General features: G+C 42.0%; 1 protein-coding gene across 2 annotated transcripts in view; it reads left to right on the forward strand.

The window, feature by feature from the left end:
- Positions 1-21,532, forward strand: part of LOC121929313 (carboxyl-terminal PDZ ligand of neuronal nitric oxide synthase protein-like) — a 60,546-nt gene that overhangs the window by 643 nt on the left and 38,371 nt on the right. For both annotated transcript variants that reach the window (XM_042464738.1, XM_042464739.1), the window contains exons 2-5: positions 1,235-1,376; positions 1,772-1,932; positions 4,372-4,536; positions 5,535-5,700. In XM_042464738.1, the coding sequence (XP_042320672.1) occupies positions 1,235-1,376; positions 1,772-1,932; positions 4,372-4,536; positions 5,535-5,700 (634 nt within the window). The remainder of the gene's footprint in view (positions 1-1,234; positions 1,377-1,771; positions 1,933-4,371; positions 4,537-5,534; positions 5,701-21,532) is intronic.

Genomic DNA, 21,532 nt, shown 5'->3' on the forward strand with positions numbered 1-21,532 from the left:
TCACCTGAAGCTTCAAAGTGCTTTTAAGAGGTTGGTACAATGCAGTAATATAATGTGGATGTGACCAAGTCAAGAATGACAATGTCTGAAGCATATGGTGGGGAGAACACCCTCCCCTATCTCAAGAAAGAGAGAGTTTCTGGCTATGGAAAAATGGCCTTTTCCCAGGCTACCTGCATTCCTTCCCTTGAGATAATCAGAAATCCATTAAAAATGCATAAAACCCACCTTTCCAACTCCCTGGCTAGGTATGCCATCAATCGACTCCTATTATTAAATATTAAAGAACCAAGCAGAAATAAATTCAGAATATGCCAGTAACTCTTAAATAAAATCAATCAATAAATAAACTAATTAATTTAACCAAACTTTATTACCTAACCGTAACTCACAAAAATGTCTTTTCAGGAGAAGGGTCTCTGAGCATAGCTGTGTAGTTTCTTGGCTATCTAGGTGAAGAAAAAAGTCTTATCTTTATGCGGGGACAGCTAACAAGAGGAAACTGAAACCAACCAATCATCCAGGTTATTTCTGCAATCTGAGTCAGCCTGGAATGTGCACAGGACATACAGTTTTCTGTGCACATTCTAGCTGATTGACTCTTGGGTATATTTCCAGGAAGTAGGGGATTGGATTTGTTTTAAATACCCGTTAGCTGGTACTGATTGTATCAAATGATTCTGGCCAGACCAGCAAAGGGCTTCTTCTAGACATCCTCTTTATCTTGCTTCTCTATTTTGGAATACCAAAAGCTGCCACTAAGATAAAGTTGGATCTATAGTAGCCAGGAAACAGAATTGCATTCCTAGGAAAGAAAGCCAATCACCTATTGAGACTATTCCAGTGGTTCAGTGATTCTGCTGAATATTGACTAATGAAATGTGAATCTTTCTGGTATTAATATTTGCCTTGCAAGGAAGCCATTTCAGAGCCAACATGCCATGAAGAGCATCAGAGACTGTAGAAAGCAAGTGCTTCCAAGGAGTATGGGAAGGGATGGCAACTTGGGTTCATGTGCACCATACAGATTTTCTGAGATAACAGGTCCATGCACACCTTATCAGTGACTTCTGTACCACTCCTGTTTGGACTTAAATCCCTGATATTCTATGTAGCGTACAGCATGTACACTTGAACATGTTGCAGGCATGAGGCTCTGTCTCACAAGAGTCCGGTTCTCTGTACAGTGGGAGTTATGCACTTTTGTCTCTCTCATTCTCTCTCTTTTCTGTAGAGCCAGGCCATGCGCATTGTCCGAACTGTGGGGCAAGCATTTGAGGTCTGTCACAAGCTGAGCCTGCAGCACACTCAGCAGAATGCTGATGGACAAGAGGACAACCAAAGTGAGAAGGACAGTGAGGACTTGGAGGCATCAGGTATATAGAAAAGATGGACAGGTCTGGAGCGGTGGTTTCTGTTGCATTAATAGGTTAGTCTTGCTAAGATTTTGAAGAAAGCATTGATTGACATAATAATAATAAATAAATAAAATTTTAATTTATATCCTGCTTTTTGTTACCACAATCAAAGCGGTGTATAACATGAAAGAGGGGCTTGGGAAACTGCTGACTCCATCCATGTGCTAATAATGGCAGCCTGTAGAAAGCTGAAAAATGCTCCCATTCATCTGACACAGCTTGTGTGCCGAACCACCACTTCCTCCTCTCTTCACATACTGGCCATACTGAGATACTACTATCCTGCTTAATACATAAGACGTGAGAGACTGCCTTGGTTTTCTCCATCAACAAGAGTTCTTAATCTCTCACAGCTCATGGCCCACCCGTAGCTGAGCCTGTCAGCACTGCTGAGGAAACAGACATTGATGCTGTGGACATTGGACTTCCAGGGAACAACCACTTGGAGTTCAACAGGGGGGTGACGGATCTTGATGCTGTTGATACAGAGTCCCCTGGACTGCTTTCCACCAAGGTACTTTCCATATTTGGGGAAGAATGAGCAGGGAATATCTGTGGCTTGCCAATTCATTGAATTAAGTGTCTGGAAAAGAGGAGGTAATTAAATCCATTACTCATACAGCTCAGAGAAAGTATGCAGGAAGGAGACACCTTCAGAGCTGAAGGCTCAGGGCTACTCAATCAAATGGACCAACCTGCACAAACTCTGGGACACTTTGTAGGAGTAGCTTAAGTTCACCAGTTGATCAGGGTGATGGTGGTGGTTTTCTTTGTCTTAAGTGTGGCAAAAAACTGCTTCATGAAGTTTCCCCAAAGGAAATTCTGTTGTGCTGTATACTGAACTTCTGTCTATGTTCCTGGTGTTCCAAGGAGGGTGACTTGAGACATTTTGCTACCTGGTCCATGACAGTGGTCCTGTGTCCTTTAATTCTCTCCTACCTCAGTGATTGCGATGAGAGAGCATCCTCTCCACACCTGAGGAGGGTAACAAAGGATTTCAGTTGGTCCTTGGCAGGCCATACACCAGACACTTCCAATAACTTCCTGACCACCACATTACTACTGGGATACACGAAAACCAGATTAGTTTCAACTTCCCATAAAGCTTTCACAGCTGCAGCCCTGAACTATGGAACAACTTGCCAGAAGAGATCTGCCTTATTACTACACTGGAAGCCTTTAAGCAGGCACTTAAGACGGATCTCTTCTGGCAGGCCTGTCCATTTGATCTGCTATAATTGATCTTAAAGAACACTCCCATTTCCAACTCAATAGTATGGGAACAGACGACGATTGGACATTTTAATGATTGGTAGCAGTATTGCTGACTGTTTTATAGTTTGTATTTTTAGATAACATTGTATTTGCATTTTGTATTGTTGAAATTTTTGCTCTAATCCCACCTCGATCCGCAGGCAGAGGTGGGAAATATAAATATAAATTAAAAAATTATGCCTGATAAGGGCCCCCTTCCCAAAGGCAGGTAAAACTAAATGGACTACTTCATAAGGCCAGATGATAAAGAAAAGCCCCAGCTCATCACACCACCAGACAATCTCTTTTTTGTCCACGCCTCAAATTAGTACGAAGCAGTTGAATTAAAGGGCTTTTCTATCAAACCATAAGGGCTTTCCTATCAAACTGTAAGAGCCATCTCCTAACTAGCAAGACCAAGGGCCCGAACAGACAGGCCAAAATAAAACTGCTTCAGGTCACTTTGGAGGTATGCTATTTAAATGACTTTGTGCTTGTGACTTTGTAAATAATTGTTTTATGTTTAATGTTGTTTCGTCCATGTATTGCGTTATGTATTATGTACTCTGTGGATATTTGAATGTATGAATGTGGATTATTGATGTGTTTATGTATTTTATATTTGCTTTGGTGGAAATTAATAAAATATATATTTAAAAAAAATGATGCATGCGTCCTAAGAGGCCGGAGACTGTACCAAAGCCACATTCCAGTCCTAAGGACTAGAGTGCAGCTTTGGTGCAGCTTCTGGCCTCTTAAGATGCATGTGTCATTTAAACAGCATACCTCCAAAGTGACCTGAAGCAGCTTTATTTTGGCCTGTCTGTTTGGGCCCCAAGATACTATCCTCCTGGATCTTGTCCTTCTCTGCAAAATCATGATTGAGGCTGCTTCTATTTTTGATGGGACAAGATGATAAGGAGACAGGAAGTTATCACTCTGCTTTGCCTGCCTACTGCAGTTATATGACCATAGGCTATAAAGATGTGGCCTGGAGAACATGTGTGACCTCCTTTCCTAGGTAAAGTTTGGAATTTCTTTGTATTTTAACTCCTTCCTGCTATATGATGTCGACTCCTGTGAATACAGGATGTGTAGGGTCATCTTTGATGTTTGGGAAAGTAGTACCCACAGGATGCCAAGGATTGGCTCCACTGAAAAACTCCTTATGGAATATCTATAATGTACAGGCTAACTCTGTTCCAGGAACACAGACCTTCAGTAGAGTCAGAAAAGCTTTATTCAATAAGCAGAATAGATTACAGTAAATAGTTGTCAAGACTGAATTTTTTCCCTGTTACCCAGTATACTTAGTATTCAAACAATTCACCCATTACAAAAGCCTTCATACCATTTGTCAGTGACTCAAAACATCCAGTCTTTACAGGACTCACCCCTCTTTCTCTCCTCCACCCCAGTAGAACAACCCTGGTAATCTACAGTTATATTTCTTTCCCATTTACTCATTATCTCAGGCCTACTGATAAACAATCTTTTCTTTTTCCAACATCACCAATAGAATAACCCATCAATCTGCAATAACACGCTTATGCCCAGACATTATGCCCAGTCAGTTAAGCTTCTGGTCTTCTAGTCTAGCCCTGACAGATGAAGTGTGTGTGTGTGTGTGTGTGTGTGTGTGTGTAGGAGAGAGAGAGGGAATATCTTTTTAATCCCTATATCTATTTGTATTTTTCAGAGTTTGATTCATAAAGAGAATATCCTAATGGCTTCTCCGAAGATGGTGCTTCCTTCTGCTCAGTTGCCTGAAGCAGGGGTCCCTCTGTCTACTCACCATCAAATGCAATTTCTGCAACAGCTCTTGCAGCAGCAGCAGGAACAAACTCAAGTTGCTGTAGCCCAGGTTACTATCCATTTTGCAGGAGTGGGGGATACAGAGAAATCATAACATTGATTGCCTGAGCAGAGCCAATATGTGAAAAGGAGACCTTCTGAGTTCCCAGTCTCTCTGCCTTTTTGCTGAGATCCTGCAAGGAATTAAAATCGAAGAGCCTTGGAACAGCCTTGGTTTGCCTCCAGGAGTATTCTTTGTCACTTAGGCCTGAAGCTTACAAAATTTTTAGGAAACTTGGGTATCTGGTGAATATGATGGAGCTCCATTTTAGAACTCTCTTCTCCATTTGTTTGTTTGTTTTTCCCCTGTGTTCTAAATTGCTTGCTCACTTTTTCCACCCAGGGAAAGCTCCTCATTCTTCATACACTGGGATTTCTTAGCACTTTGTTTTTGATCTCCAGCTGTTTATCTCTATAGACTGTCCTTGGTAATTTCAACATATCTGTCAATTTTCAATCTCACCAGAAAACCTATGTCAACCAGCTCTCCTACTCTGTTCCAAACCATTCCCTATCCACTCTAGGTCTTCCTTCTCCAACTGCTTCTTTGATCTACTTGTTGCCTCATCATCATTCCAGGTGGTAGTATTAATCTTTACTTCTAATTTACCCTCTCCTTGGTTGCTAACAGTATTCATTGACAATTCACTATCTGCTTGCAAAACCTTATTTAGGATGAATAACTGAAGCCTTACCTGTTTTGGAGAACTCCAGATGTTTTGGACTGAAAGTCCTATCATCCCCACCCAACAAAGTGAATAGTTATGGCCGATCGAAGTTGTAGTAGTTGAAAACTCTTGGAAGGCATCAGATTGGGAAACTCTAGGTTATACCCATTATTTTTCTGTCAACATTCAGTGACATCATGTTTTTTCCCCTGAGCAACCATGAGAAAATTCACTTTTGCTGAGACTATTAAGTAAAGTTACCAGTAGCACATACATCAGGGAATAGATACTGCCAGATCTGGGGCTTTACCCAAGGCTCTTTCTCATTTCTATCCTACAGGTGCATTTGCTGAAGGATCAACTGGCATCAGAGGCAGCTGCCCGCCTTGAGGCCCAGGCCCGAGTACATCAGCTCCTGCTGCAGAATAAGGACCTCCTTCAGCATATCTCACTCTTGGTGAAGCAGGTGCAAGAACTAGAGGCAAAGCTGTTGAGAACCAGTACCAGTAAGAGTTTCCTTTCCATAATTTTTATTCAGCTCCTTCTGTTCTTAATTTATAGAATTCCTTTCATTTTACAGTTTTAGTTGCCTTTCAAACTTTGTATTCACTCTCACAATGACATGATGAAGCAGAACACTAATGGGAGTATAAATCTTTATCTGTTTAAGATTCATTGATGGATAGGATCAAAATATTGATATGTAGGATTTTTTTAATTGCTCAGCATTTATAGGCCATTAATAAAAACACAAAACAAAAGCAACATGTACACAATCCAGTAATCCTAAGGACTGGCGCGCAGCTTTGGTGCAGCGTCCAGACTCTTAGGATGCATGCATCATTTAAACAACATACCTCCAAAGTGACCCGAAACAGCTTTATTTTGGCCTGTCCTTCTGGTGCCTAAGCTGCACTGAGCTTCATGAAGCAAGGGTTTGATTCAGTGTGAATCAGATGTATATGTTCATATTGCCATGTTACAGAGCAGTAAATGGTGATGTATTCTCTGTGTCTCACACAAATGGATTGTGCTCCAAAGAGCACCTTTTGAAACTGTCTAGAATCTAGTAAAAACATTTTGGTGATAGCCTTGCCCACTTTCAGCAACCCTGTATAAGGGGCTTCTCACAGAAAATGCCAGTTCCTTTTTGTCTGCTGCTGCAGTGGAACCATGTAGTGGAACCATGTAGAACTGTTGCTTTGCTTTCAATTTTGACTTGGCCTTTGATGTCTTAGATACCAGCTTTGCTGTACCAGATTCTTTTCTCTAGCATTTAGCAGTCGAAGTCATACTCACCCTTGGAGCTTGGACTTCTCCCTGGTATCGTTTCTTTCTGTATTTCTTTTCCATTAGTTCCCTATTAGTTCCTATGGTGTCAGAACCTGGCCCACTTCATCAAAAAGTCAAATTGTAGAACTAAGTCTAAACTAGAAACTTTCTTGAATAAAAACAATGGTTTAAGTGCACAGTACAAGACATTATAGTCAGATCTAACTTACAATAACAATTTGGCCATTTTATAATTATAATGAAAAACCCTCCCCACATCAACACCCATTGGCTAACAAATTCACCTGCATCCTCACTGTCCACCACCCGTACGTATCTCTGCTCTGCTGATGGCAACTTCTCACTAATTTTCTATTCGTGATGGTTAGGTCTTGTACCTTGTTCCCTGCAAGTGTTAGCTGGCCATCGTGCCAATACCTCTGGTTCTCCCCTCCCTCACCCCTCCATTCCAGTACTGACTCCTTGTTGTCCATTCCGCACCACACCTTGGTTTGGTGTGGATCTCCTCCCCCGGGTGTTTTTCCAAATTTGCACTTCTGGACAACAGGATGCGGCGGCCATTTCTCGTAAACCTGTCAACTATTCCCTAAAACCCCAAAACATCAGTCTCGCCACTGGGGTCCACCTCTTTCTGAATTTGGCCCAATACATTGGCCTCTGCCCAAACACCCTTAGGTAGCTGATATTGGGTGTCCTCCCATTAAATGAAGTAGGTTTTTGTTTCAAGCGAATTCCAACCTTGGTTAGTGAGTGGCGGGCATCCAGGATTGCCCTCCCCCCCTTCTTCTGGGTCCCCTGCCTCACGCAGCTGAAATCTCTTATCTGTTTTAACACCCCAATCTTCTTTCTGCCCACCGGTCTTCCTCGGAGTGGCGCTTAGTGGTGTTAGTGCGGATGCCTTCTGTTTCATCAATTGTTCAAGCTTTGGGACAAAAACTCACCACCCCTATTTGTTCACCAGAGTACAAACCTTGTACTCAATCCCTTTTCACCACTCCTCCACCCGTTCTTGATGTGGCAGCAGCCTCATCTTTTCCCTGAGTTTGTAAGCATAGGAGTATCTATGTGCCTATCGACAATGCCCATCAGATACAGTATCTACTCTGCCACAGATTGGTGAAGGGCGGCAGATCAGCATGCACCTTTGGAAAGGTTTTCTGGGTGGTGCTTTGTTTTTCTCTGGCACACGGAAAACTTTAGATTTATCTCTGCACACAGAACATCCGATTTTCCTGCAGTTTTCTTCATCAGCCCCAGGACAACACTTCCCAGTTGTCCCAAACTATGTGAAACTAGTGTGTTCCAGCACCCTATGAAATGTGCACAATTTGAGTGCAAAGGCACATTGTTACTGTAGCACCTCGCATGGTCCACTAAGAAAATATATTTTATTTGGGCTATATGCTTTTGCCAAACTGGCCCCCTTTAGTAATGACACAGTCATCCCCCTCAAAATGTAGGGCATTAACGCGTCTGAAGTTAGTGAGGATACACGGACCAGACATTTTGCAACCGGGGGCACACAACAACATCTCAAAGTCTTTGCAAACCCCAGGAAGTACCAGTTTCCCATGTCCCTTATGTGGCTGAACCCCATCAGCCAACCCCACAGAGTCACATGAGGGCTTCCATGCCTTCAGCAAAGACTTCCCTTTAACTAATGAGGGGTTGCTCCACGGTCAACAAGCCAAATGTATCTGGCTGTAGCCGTGAGATGGCGGACTGTCACTGTTCTTCACGCAAATACAACTCCTCCTCGTTTCCCAGGAGACCTGGGTTGTTCCTTCTTCCTGGCAGCAGTGGATTCTGCAGTTCTTCTTGAGATGACCTGGCGGTCCGCCAATGTAGCATCTCCTGACTTGGCAACACAGTGCACTCTCGGCTTGTTGAACTGCCTCTGATGGTGTGTTTGCTGACCTTGCGTTGGGCATGTTTGCTGTCTTTGAATGCCTTTCTCAAAGTGCACGTTCTGCATTCCAGAATATTTGGTGGAGCAGCTTGTTTTCTGCTGGCCCAAGACTAGGTCCCAGAGCAATGCATGCACAACTACAGGAAAGAGAGTCGCACAACAACATTAGGGGATGGACGGGATGCCCTGTGGTCTCTTCCAAACTCTAATGGTTTTATGAAACAGTCTTCTAGTAAACATACCCCGCTCATGCTGCCTTCGTAGACTTCTGTTTGAAAAAAATATTTATTGCATTCCTCTTACCCCCTAGATAGACAGGAACTTCCATCTCATCTATCTCTCTACTGTATCTATTACATATGACTCCGGTCCCTCAATCCGGAGGCTGTTTTAACAGACTCTCTCTCAAGCATTCTATACAGTTTCCTCTTCCTCCTCCTCGAGGCAGTAACAGTCTCCTCTGAGTGAGGTTAACAGTCTCTTCCTACAATTAACACCAGTTAGAATAGGATTTAGTTTGTTGTGTATTTATATATTTATTAAAGTTATTATTATTGTGTTTTAAACTACAAACTGTTGATTTTGTTATTTTTGGAGTAGTCTTTATCTTTAGGAGACGAGTTTAAAATAATAGTTTGACCCACACTTTGTTGTTCTGGCGGTTGAAAGCTGAACCTAACTAGTGACTTTCAATACCTGCATATTTTTGTTTCTTTAAAAGGGTTAGCACCCTGGGAAATTAAAACTGCACCAATATTTTTAAAGATTTTGACTCCATATCTCACTATACTATGGAAAAAAATGGAGGCATCCCGCGATCGATAGAAGATACTCCATTTAATAAGAATGCTGCATGAAGAATTCTCTTAAAGTTAGATGCACTCCCAGGCTACCTTACGAGGTAAAAAAAACAGAGAAGGTAGTAAAGCAAGGTTGCATATTGGCACACACTTGTTAAATTTTTACATCAATTTTATGGTGAGCCACCCCCACAACACAACATTTCTATCCCTCAATAGCTGAAAAAACATTACTGTGGCTATTTTATGCAGATGATGTGCTTATTCTTTCAAGAACACCCATTGACTCATCAAAGATAATAGTGCGTGTCTCTTTTGGCAAGAAATTATCCATGCTCAGCCTATCAAAATCTAAAAGGATGCCATTTGCCAGAGGCCTAGGACATTTCGGATAATAGATGTCCATAGGATAAAACAGATCTCTGCTTAAATTCCTGAGTGTAGTTTTCTATGCTCAGAAAGGGCATAGGATGAATGTTGCTAGCAGTTCTCAGAGATGTCAATACCTCTTCTACAGAGAGTCTACAATCTGATCTTATTCTGCCAATACTCCATAAAGTACGCGGTCAGGTTTTCCGTTATACAATCACCTACCAAACATACTGCTCCAGCAGTATAAGGAGATGAGCAGTGATAGCTCCAAGATTAGTACAATAATGAAGGTTACAACAGGTAACATACTGTATAATATAGTCAATAATGATCTAGGTTAATAGGATGTCCACTCTGTTACCTAAATTGTATCTGGAATGCCTTCCTTTTATTACTGTATTCAACTATGTATTTTATGTTGTTAACTTCTCTATGATCTTTTAAAAGTTTAATTGTTGGTACCTGTATTTGAACTATTTTTAATATGGGTCGGTGACTGCAATAAAATATTTACAGTAGTTTGCAGGCCCAAAAAGGGTGGTGTCTTCCGGTGGTATAAATCCATGATGTAACAGAGAAGCCTGTTGACAAAACCTGTCAAGCTCACTGACATTCCCCTTCCTTGGGTTCATGTGGGAACCAAGACACTGCAAGGCATAGCTGTCAAATCCAGCAGGATTCCAAAGTTCAGAAACAGGCTCGTAGTATAAAAAAACACAGGAATATTTTATTAAGAAACTATAGATCCAGTCTGGAGAGTTTTCACTGTCAGGACACTGACCAGGGAAGTTTACAACTAACACAATTAAATTACACATATTCGTACCAAAATTGGAGTATTTACATTATAACTATAGATTGCGGGCCTCAGAGAGTAGCCTCAGAGATTGCTGGAGTCTCTTTCTTGGAGGTTTTTAACAGGTGATAACAATCTGTTGGGGAGGCTTGATTGTGTATCCTGCATGGCAGGGAGTTGGACTGGATGACTTTTGGCCTCCTCTAACTCTGCGATTCTATTCTGTGATTCTATACACCCATTCATTCTGGATCTCGGGGAATGTTTCCATTGAATAAAGCAGTACTCGAGTTTCCTTTAAAACATTGGAGTCCAATTTCCCCCCTTCAAATGGTGTTTCACTATCAACCCGAATAGGTGGGAGAGGTTTTAAACAAACTGCCACTCATTATCTCTGCGCCAGTTTGAGTAAACTGAAAATGGTATGGGGCATAAGTACTGTAAGTCTTGAGCAGCTCCAATACTGCCATTTCTTGTTCACCAAACATTAACAACAGGGACCACAAACCTCATGTTAAATTTTTCAAAATTTGAACTTTTCAAAATTTAGTAGGGAGCTATTATTGAATCTCCCACTTTAAATTCCAAATTAGTAACCATGTGTCTTGCACTCTTCAACCAGCTTCTCCTCTTTATCTTGGAATGAAGTGACTGATGGGATGCACGGGTTCTATTCAACATTTCTATCATATACTTGGATGAGGGAACAGAGGGGTAGCTAATACACCCAGAGGATAGAATTTTAAATGACCTTAATAGATTAGAGAGCGCGGGCCAAAACTAAAAAAATGAATTTCAACACAGAGAAATGTAGGCACTTAGGCACAAAAATACATGAAATCCACATGTATAGGTGGTGGGACACCCAGCTTGAGAACATATATGCAAATGGCTCATGAGTCGATAGTGTGATGCAGCCCTAAAAGCCATATGATCCTGTGGCTCATCAATAAGGAATGTACTGTCTAGATCAAGAGAAATAATAGTATCATTCTATCTTCTTGTTGAGACCTCACTTACAAAATTGTGTCCAGTTCTGGGGACACATTCAAGAGGGATTTTGACAAGCTGGATTATGTCCAGAGAGGGTGACAAAAATGGAAAGGTCTGAAACCATGCCCTATAGATGTGAGGTAAACCTGTATGTTTACGCCTGAAAAAGAGAAGGTGACAAATAGCTATGTTTAAATATTTGACTGGATTTCATATGGAAGTTGGAGCATGCTTGTTTTCTGCTGTTCCAGAGGCGGGACATGTAGCAATTGATTCAAACTATAGGTAAAGAGATTCCACTCTATAGGTAAACTATAGATAAAGAGATTCCATAAGAAAAACTTCCGACGGTAAGAGCTATTCACAGTGGAATACACGGTCTCAGAGTGCTGTGAGTGTCCTTCTTGGGGTTTCAAACAGAGGCTGGATGGCCCAAAGCACACATCTGTCGGGGATGCTTTGTGTATTCCTCTGCTGATAGGAGTTGGATGGATGGTCCTTGTGGTCTCTTCCAACTCTATGATTTCTATGAAATGGCTTTCTATGTTTTGGATTATAGTTTTTCTTTCTTCTTCCGCTGCTTTCATGCAATGTTAGAGGGCAGAGCCTATACAGGTGATGGTGAACCTTTTTGAGGCCGAGTGCACAACTGCAACCCAAACCCACTTATAATTGCAAAGTGCCATGTTCCACTGGCTTCATGAGTAAAAAACTCGGTCTGAGGCGACGGCGCATGTGCCCACAGAGAGGCTCTGAGTGCCACCTCTCGCACGCGTGCCATAGTTTTCCCATCACGGGCCATAGGCACTGAACTGGGGATTCTGAAAGTGCAGTGATCAACTTTGGGCTATGTCTCTTGTTTTGTCTAACCGTTATGCCCACAGCCATTTTTATCAAGGACAAGAGAAAACTGTTTTCAAAAAGGTGTTCCCATGTTATTAGTTATACCTTCTTTAAGTAATATTATGCTCTTGCTTGAATTCACATGAGTGCCAACTTCTAACTGCACAATAATGACTCCAACCCTAACAGCTACAGAATGCAAAATTGATTAAGAAATTCGTCCTTTTTCTTTGAAACATTGTTTTGACAAGACAGCCTGCACCTCTCACCTGATAGAAAGTTGCTCTAAGGCAGTCAGGAAATAGTAATGAAACACACAGAGCCGCGAGTGGACCTTGGAAGAAGATTCCTACTGTGTCAAAGATTTCACTTCGAAAACCTTCTTTGGTTGTTCATCCCCCCCCCTTTTTTTTTTTTTTTTTTTTGGATTGTTGTACCACTCTGTGAGGAGCATCTTCCTGCTTATACGCAGATTCTTTTGCAGAAGAAGAGTGGGACTGGGATGAGAGCAAACTACTGGTGATGCACGACCCAATCTACAGTGAGCAGAGAAGGATTGGCACTGTGGACAGAGTTGGCCTTGGTAGGAAGCAGAGTTAAACATTAGCAGATTGTATATAATACCTAGTATTTTGATGAACCAGAGATGAGGCTTTGAAAAGTGATTCAAAGGGAGAGGGGATAGAAAAGGGAGACATTCAATCATCGTCTACACACTGCCAGAAATAATGCTTGATTCAACTTGGACTGGATAGAGTATTCTGGATGGGCTAAGTCCTTCACATTTGCTGTAATATATGATTACATGTACTGAATCACACTGATCCATGCCAAAGACATTTTTAGCGGTGCTTGGTGGTATAAGTCCCGGTTTAAAGATGGAGTATGTAATCTATCTACAAATTAACGGCTGGGAGAAAGGCATTGTATTATCTTTTGAGCCTAAAAAAGTAACCAAGAGAGATCAAGATTTCATTGGAGAAGGAAGGCTACCAGTCTTAATGAACCCAACTAATTTCAAGAATCGTAAGTAAAATGGCAAACAGACTTTTGTTTGAAAGGGAAGAGTGTTCTCTATATTTTTGCACAGTGCAGGAGCTTGCAACAGAAGGGGACTGATTTCTTTTAAAAAACCACAGCATCAGTATAAGCATGAGGAAGTAGTACTGTATTGCTTGTCGACATTCCACAAGGGCCAGTTGGAGACCATGATACTTGATCATTAACAATTGGATGTCTATGTATACACTTTATTTTCTGGCTATCAGAGCGCTGGAGCTATAATATTCCTCCCATAGAAGTACAGCCTTGAGGACCTGGACTGTTTCTGGGGCAATTAAAAGTAAGCATTTGCTGGTGACAAAATAGCAAATGTAGACCCCTACACCTCGTTCTATGGGAATCGGACTTCTATAGGAATGCAAAGGCACATTCAAGTCACCTTAAATGACTTAAGTGATTTATGAATGGGCCTTGTGCTTCCTATAGAAGTCCGATCCCATAGAACGAGGTGGATATCACGTTGGGGGCTTATTTAACATTCAAACCCTCCTCACCCCTCAAAATTACAATTCAAAAAGTAGGAAATTCCTTGGACATGCCTGGTTTTCCTCGTTTAGACCAGAGATAGGCAACTCTTGAGGTTACGAGGCTTTTTGTCCTCCGCAGAGTATGGGGAGGGCAAATTGGAAGAAAATTGTGGGGGGAATTCGTCTCCAAATAAATCCTCCTAATGTTTCTTAGGGTGCATAGGGGCAATTTCACCATGTTCTTCCCCCAAGCTCTTTAAGCCCCAACTGGCTTACTTTCCTGCTGAAGCATGAGGGAAGGTACCTAAAACACTTCTGAGGTGTTTAAAAAACCCCATGCCCCCTAAATTGGGGGCAAGAGCGTAATTTTTTTTAATTACAAAAAATTGAGTTGTAGGGGGTCCTGTGAGCCAATTGGTTTAGACAATGGCAACTAGGTTTCCCACACAACACATACAGTTGTGCTGTTTCCTGGAAGGATATTTTTGTGTCCCGATCCCAGGACCTGAAGATCTTCAGTTAACTTGCCAGAGATGGCCCAGCAATATCTCCGCTGCAATGTCTTCAAGCTCAAAAAGAAGGTAGATGCAAGCTGACATGGCTGAACAAGGTACAACCCTGAAAAGCTCTTATGCCTGTATAGGAACACTGAGTACCCCCCTTGTATCCTTGTAGGTTTGCTTGTCTATGTTTCAGTCAAGGGGGACTGAAATCTACCAGTGGAAAACCAGGACGGGCTTGCAGAAATACAGTTACTTCCCCTCAAACATAGTGGAGAAACACATAGTGGGAAAAAAAGGAGACCTAAAGATTTTAAAAACAGCATGAATATGCTCTGAAACCTGGGCCGATACAACAGATTGAGGACTGCAATTTGTATCACCTGAAGCTCATAACAAAGTGCTTTAAGAGTTAGGTACAATGCAGTAATATAATGTGGATGTGACCAAGTCAAGATGACAATGTCTGAAGCATATGGAATTGGGAGACAAACCCCTCCCCTAATCTCAAGAAAGAAGAGTTCCGGGCTTGGAAAAAGGGCCTTTTCCCAGGCTACCTGGCTTCCTTCCCTTGAGATAATCAGAAATCCATTAATAAATGCATAAACCCACCTTTCCAACTCCCTGGCTAGGTAGGGCCAATCAAATCTACTCCATTATTAAATATAAAGAACCAAGCAGAATAAATCAGAATAGCCAGTACTACTGAAATAAAATCAATCAATAAAATAAACTAATTAATTTAACCAAACTTTTATACCTAACAGTAACTCACAAAATGTCTTTCAGGAGAGGGTTCTCTGAGCAAGCTGTGTAGTTTCTTGGCTATCTCGTGATAGAAAAAGTCTTACTTTATGCAGGGGGACAGCTAACAAGAAGGAACTGAAACCAACCATCATCCAGGTTATTTCTGCAAGTCTGAGTCAGCCTGGAAGGTGCACAGGACATACAGTTTTCTGTGCACATCTAGCGGTTGACTCTTGGGTATATTTCCAGGAAGTAGGAATATGGGATTGTTTTAAATACCTGTTTAGCTGGTACTGATTGTATCAAATTATTCTGGCCAGACCAGCAAAGGGCTTTCTCGCCCTACTTTATCTTGCCTCTCCTATTTTATTGGAATAAAAAAAGCTGCCACTAAGAAAAGTGTATCTATAGTAGCCAGGACAAAGAATTGCATTCCTAGGAAAGAAAGCCATCATCACCTATTGAGATATTCCAGTGGTTAAGTGATTCTGCTGAATATGACATAATGAAAGTGAATCTTTCTGGTATTATATTTGCCTTGCAAGAACCATTCAGAGACAACATCCATGAAGAGCATCAGAGACTGTAGAAAACAGTGTCTTCCAAGGTAGGGAAGGGATGGCAACTTGGGTTCATGTGCACCATACAAGATTTTTCTGAGATAACAGGTCCATATACACATTATCAGTGACGTCTTCTGTACCACTCCTGTTTGGACTTAAACCCTGATCATTCTATGTCAGCGTACCGCAGGTACACTGAACATGTTGCAGCAATGAGGCTCTGTCCACAAGAGCCCAGTTCTCTGTACAGTGGGGAGTTATGCACTTTGTCCTCTCTCATTCGCTCTCCTTTCGGTAGAGCCAGGCCATGCGCATTGTCCGAACTGTGGGGCAAGTCATGGAGTCTGTCACAAGCGAGCCGGCGCACACTCAGCAGATGGTTGATGGACAAGAGGCACCAAAGTGAGAAGGACAGTGAGGACTTGGAGGCATCAGGTAATAGAAACGATGGACAGGTCTGGAGCGGTGGTGTTCTGTTGAATTAATGTTTAGTCTGGCTAAGAGTTGAAGAAAGCATTGATTGACATCAATAATAATAAATAAATAAACTTATTAACCTGCTTTTTGTTACCACATAAAAGCGGTGTATAACATGAAAGAGGGGCTTGGGAACTGCTGACTCCATCCATGTGCTAATATGGCAGCCTGTTAGAGAAGGCAAAAATGCTCCCATCACGACACAGCTTGTGTGCCGAACCACCACTTCCTCCTCTCTTAACATACTGGCCACACTGAGACACTACTCCTACTATACATAGACGTGAGAGACTGCCTTGGTTTTCTCCCCACAACAGAGTTCTTAATCCTCACTCAGCTCATGGCCCGCCTGTAGCTGAGCCTGTCAGCACTGCTGGGCGAACAGACATTGATGCGGTGGACATTGGGACTTCCAGGGAACAACACTTGGAGTGTTCAACAGGGGAATGACGGATCTTGATGCTGTGATACAGAGCCCCTGGACCTGTTTCCCAAGGTACTTTCCAAGTTGGGGAATAATGAGCAGGGAATATACTGTGGCTTGCCAATTCATTGAATAAGTGTCTGGAAAGAGGAGGTAATTAAATCCTTATCCTACAGCTCAGAGAAGATGCAGGAAGGAGCAGCCTTCAGAGATGAAGGCTCAGGGCTACTCAATCAATGGACCAACCTGCACAAACTCTGGGACACTTTGTAGGAGTAGCTTAAGTTCACCATTGATCAGGGTGATGGTGGTGGTTTTCATTGTCTAAGTGTGGCAGAAAAAACTGGCTTCATGAAGTTTCCCCAAAGGAAATTCTGTTGTGCTGTATACTGAACTTCCGTCTATGTTCTGGTGTCCAAGGGAGGGTGCTTGAGACATTTTGCTACCTGGTCCATGACAGTGGTCCTGTGTCCTTTAATTCTCCCTTACCTCAGGATTGCGATGGAGAGAGCAGCCCCTCCCACCTGAGGAGGGTTAACAAAGGATTTCAGTTGGTCCTTGGCAGGCCTAAACCAGACACTTCCAATAACTTCCTGACCACCACATTACTACTGGGATACACAAAAACCAGATTAGTTTTCAACTTCCCATAAAGCTTCACAGCTGCAGCCCTGAACTAGGAACAACTTGCCAGAAGAGATCTGCCTTATACACTTGGAAGAGCTTTAAAGCGGCACTAAGACGGATCTCTTGGCAGGCGGTCCATTTGATCTGCTATAATTGATCTTAAAGAACACTCCCACTCCGACTCAGTAATATGGGAACAGACGACGATTGGACATTTTAATGATTGGTAGCAGATTGCTGACTGTTTTATAGTTTGTTATTTTTAGATAACATGTATTTGCATTTGGTATTGTTGAAATTTTTGCTCAATCCCACTCGATCCGCAGGCAGAGGTGGGAAATATAAATATAAATTAAAAAATTATGCCTGATAAGGGCCCCCTTCCCAAAGGCGGTAAAACTAAATGGACCTACTTCATAAGGCCGAGATGATAAGAAAAAGCCCAGCTCATCACACCACCAGACAATTCTCTTTTTTGTCCACGCCTCAAATTTAGTACGAAGCAGTTGAATTAAAGGGCTTTTCTATCAAACCATAAGGGCTTTCCTATCAAACTGTAAGAGCCATCTCCTAACTAGCAAGACCAAGGGCCCGAACAGACAGCCAAAAAAAACTGCTTCAGGCACTTTGGAGGTATGCTATTTAAATGACTTTGTGCTTGTGACTTTGTAAAATTGTTTTAGTTTATGTTGTTTCGTCCATTATTGCATTATGTATTATGTACTCTGGGGATGGTGAATGTATGATGTGGATTATTGATGTTTTATGTATTTATATTTGCTTTGTGAAATTAATACAAATATTATTAAAAAAAATGAGCATGTGTCAAGAGGCCGGAGACTGTACCAAAGCCACATTCCAGCCCTAAGGACTAGAGGCAGCTTTGGTGCAGTTCTGGCCTCTTAAGATGCATGTGTCATTTAAACAGCATACCTCAAAGTGACCGAAGCAGCTTATTTTGGCCGTCTGTTTGGGCCCCAAGATACTATCCTCCTGGATCTTGTCCTTCTCTGCAAATCATGATTGAGGCTGCTTCTCTATTTTGATGGACAGATGATAAGGAGACAGGAAGTTATCACTTGCTTGCCTGCCTACTGCAGTTATATGACCATAGGCTATAAAGATGTGGCTGGAGAACATGTGTGGACCTCCGTTCCTAGGTAAAGTTTGGAATTTCTTTGTATTAACTCCTTCCTGCTATATGATGTCGACTCCTGTGAATACAGGATGTGTAGGGTCATCTTTGATGTTTGGGAAAGTAGTACCCACAGGAGGCCAAGGGATTGGCCCACTGAAAAACCTTATGGATATCTATAATGTACAGGCTAACTCTGTTCACAGAACACAGACCTTCAGTAGAGTCAGAAAAGCTTTATTCAATAAGCAAGAGATTACATTAAAATTTGTCGAGCTGAATTTTTTCCCTGTTACCCAGTAACTTAGTATTCAAACAATTCACCCATTACAAAAGCCTTCATACCATTGTCAGTGACTCAAACCCAGTCTTTACGGACTCACCCCTCTTTCTCTCCTCCACCCAGTAGAACAACCTGGTAATCTACAGTTATATTTCTTTCCCATTTACTCTTCTCAGGCCTACTGATAAACAATCTTTTCTTTTTCCAACATCACCATAGAATAACCCATCAATCGGCAATAACACGCTTATGCCCAGACATATGCCCAGTCGAGCTTCTGGTCTTCTAGCTAGCCTTAGCCCACAGATAAGCGTGAGATGTGTGTGTGTGTGTGTGTGTGTGTGTGTGTGTGTGTGTGTAGGAGAGAGAGAGGGAATATCTTTTTAATCCCTATATCTATTGTATTTTTCAGAGTTTGATTCATAAGAGAATATCCTAATGGCTTCTCCAAAGATGGTGCTTCCTCTGCTCAGTTGCCTGAAGCAGGGGTCCCTCTTGTCTACTCACCATCAAATGCAATTTCTGCAACAGCTCTTGCAGCAGCAGCAGCAAACTCAAGTTGCTGTACCCAGGTTATCTATCCATTTTGCAGGAGTGGGGGATACGAGAATCATAACATTGATTGCCTGAGCAGAGCCAATATGTGAAAAGGAGACCTTCTGAGTTCCAGTCCTCTCGGCCTTTTTTGCTGAGATCCTGCAAGGAATTAAAATCGAAGAGCTGGAACAGCCTTGGTTTGCCTCCAGGAGTATTCTTTGTCACTTAGGCTGAAGCTTACAAAATTTTTAGGAAACTTGGGTATCTGGTGAATTATGGAGCTCCATTTTAGAACTCCTTCTCCTTTGTTGTTGTTTTTTCCCGTGTTCTAAATTGCTTGCTTCACTTTTTCACCCAGGGAAAGCTCCTCATTCTTCATACACGGGGATTTCTTTAGCACTTTGTTTTTGATCTCAGTGTTTATCTCTATAGACTGTCTTGGTAATTCACACATATCTGTCAATTTTCAATCTCACCAGAAAACCTATGTCAACCACTCTCCTACTCTGTTCAAACCATTCCCCCCACTCTAGGTCTTCCTTCTCCAACTGCTTCTTGATCTACATTGTTGCCTCATCACCATCCAGGTGGTAGTATTAATCTTTACTTCTAATTTCACCCTCTCCTTGGTTGCTAACAGTATTCATTGACAATTCACTATCTGCTTCAAAACCTATTTAGGATGAATAACTGAAGCCTTACCTGTTTTGGAGAACCCAGATGTTTTGGACTGAAAGTCCTATCATCCCCACCCAACAAAGGAATAGTTATGGCCGGATCGAAGTTGTAGTAGTTGAAAACTCTTGGAAGCATCAGATTGGGAAACTCTAGGTTATACCCATTATTTTTCTGTCAACATTCAGTCTACATCATGTTGTTTCCCCTGAGCAACCGTGAGAAAATTCACGTTGGCTGAGACTATAAGTAAAGTTACCAGTAGCACATACATCAGGGAATAGATACTGCCAGATCTGGGGCTTTACCAAGGCTCTTTCTCATTTCTATCCTACAGGTGCATTTTGCTGAAGGATCAACGGGCATCAAGGCGCAGGCCCGCCTTGAGGCCAGGCCCGAGTACATCAGCTCCTGCTGCAGAATAAGGACCTCCTTCAGCATATCTCACTCTTGGTGAAGCAGTTGCAAGAACTAGAGGCAAAGCTGTTGAGAACCGTACCAGTAAGAGTTTCCTTTCCATATTTTTATTCAGCTCCTTCTGTTCTTAATATAGAATTCCTTTCATTTTACAGTTTTAGTTGCCTTTCAAACTTTGTATTCACTCCACAATGACATGATGAAGCAGAACACTAATGGGAGTATAAATCTTTATCTGTTTAAATCTTGATGTAGGATCAAAATATTGATATGTAGGATTTTTTAATTGCTCAGCATTTATGGCCATAATAAAAACACAAACAAAGCAACATGTACACAATCCAGTAATCCTAAGGACTGGCGCGCAGCTTTGGTTGCAGCGTCCAACTCTTAGGATGCATGCATCATTTAAACAACATACTCCAAAGTGACCCGAACACAGCTTTATTTTGGCCTGTCCTTCTGGTGCCTAGGCTGCACGGAGCTTCATGAAGCAAGGGTTTGATTCAGTGTGAATCAGATGTATATGTTTCATTGCCATGTTACAGACAGTAAATGGTGATGTATTTCTCTGTGTCTCACACAATGGATTGTGCTCCAAAGAGCACTTTTGAAACTGTCTAGATCAGTAAAAACATTTTGGTGATAGCCTGCCCACTTCCAGCAACCCTGTATAAGGGGCTCTCACAGAAAAGGCCAGTTCCTTTTTGTCTGCGGCTGCAGTGGAACCATGTAGTGGAACCATGTAGAACCTGTGCTTTGCTTTCAATTTTGCTTGGCCTGTATGTCTTAGATACCAGCTTGGCTGTACCAGATTCTTTTCTCTCGCATTTAGCAGTCGAAGCATACTCGCCCTTGGGAGCTTGGACTTCCCTGGTATCGTTCCTTTCTGTATTTCTTTTCCATTAGTTCCCTAGAGTTCCTATGGTGTCAGAACCTGGCCCACTCATCAAAAGGTCAAATTGAGAACAAGTCTAAACTAGAAACTTCTGTGAATAAAACAATGGTTAGTGCACAGTACAAGACATTATAGTCACTAACTACAATAACAATGGGGCCATTTATAATTATAAGAGAAAACCCTCCCCACATCAAACCCATTGGCTAACAAATTCCCACAGAAAGCACAATTGACAACTTATTACCCCCTGAGCCACCCTTCCCCCCAAATAGGATGTTTTGAGAACCACTGCATGGACAGTAGGTTGCCACCAAACATCCCCACAACAGCAAGATAGTATTTTTCTTTTCCCACCTGTATACAACTTGAATTAACCACCAAAATGCTTATAACTTCAAAGGCCACATATTGATATCCATTCTAAACACACCTTTTCCCCTCTAGCTATCCCATCAGACTGGCTAACATTGTGATTGACCAAAAAGGTTGCAGCTCTTTCACAGGCTGACAACGGCCA

This window comes from Sceloporus undulatus, chromosome 4 (assembly GCF_019175285.1).
Source record: "Sceloporus undulatus isolate JIND9_A2432 ecotype Alabama chromosome 4, SceUnd_v1.1, whole genome shotgun sequence".
Lineage (NCBI taxonomy): Eukaryota > Metazoa > Chordata > Lepidosauria > Squamata > Phrynosomatidae > Sceloporus > Sceloporus undulatus.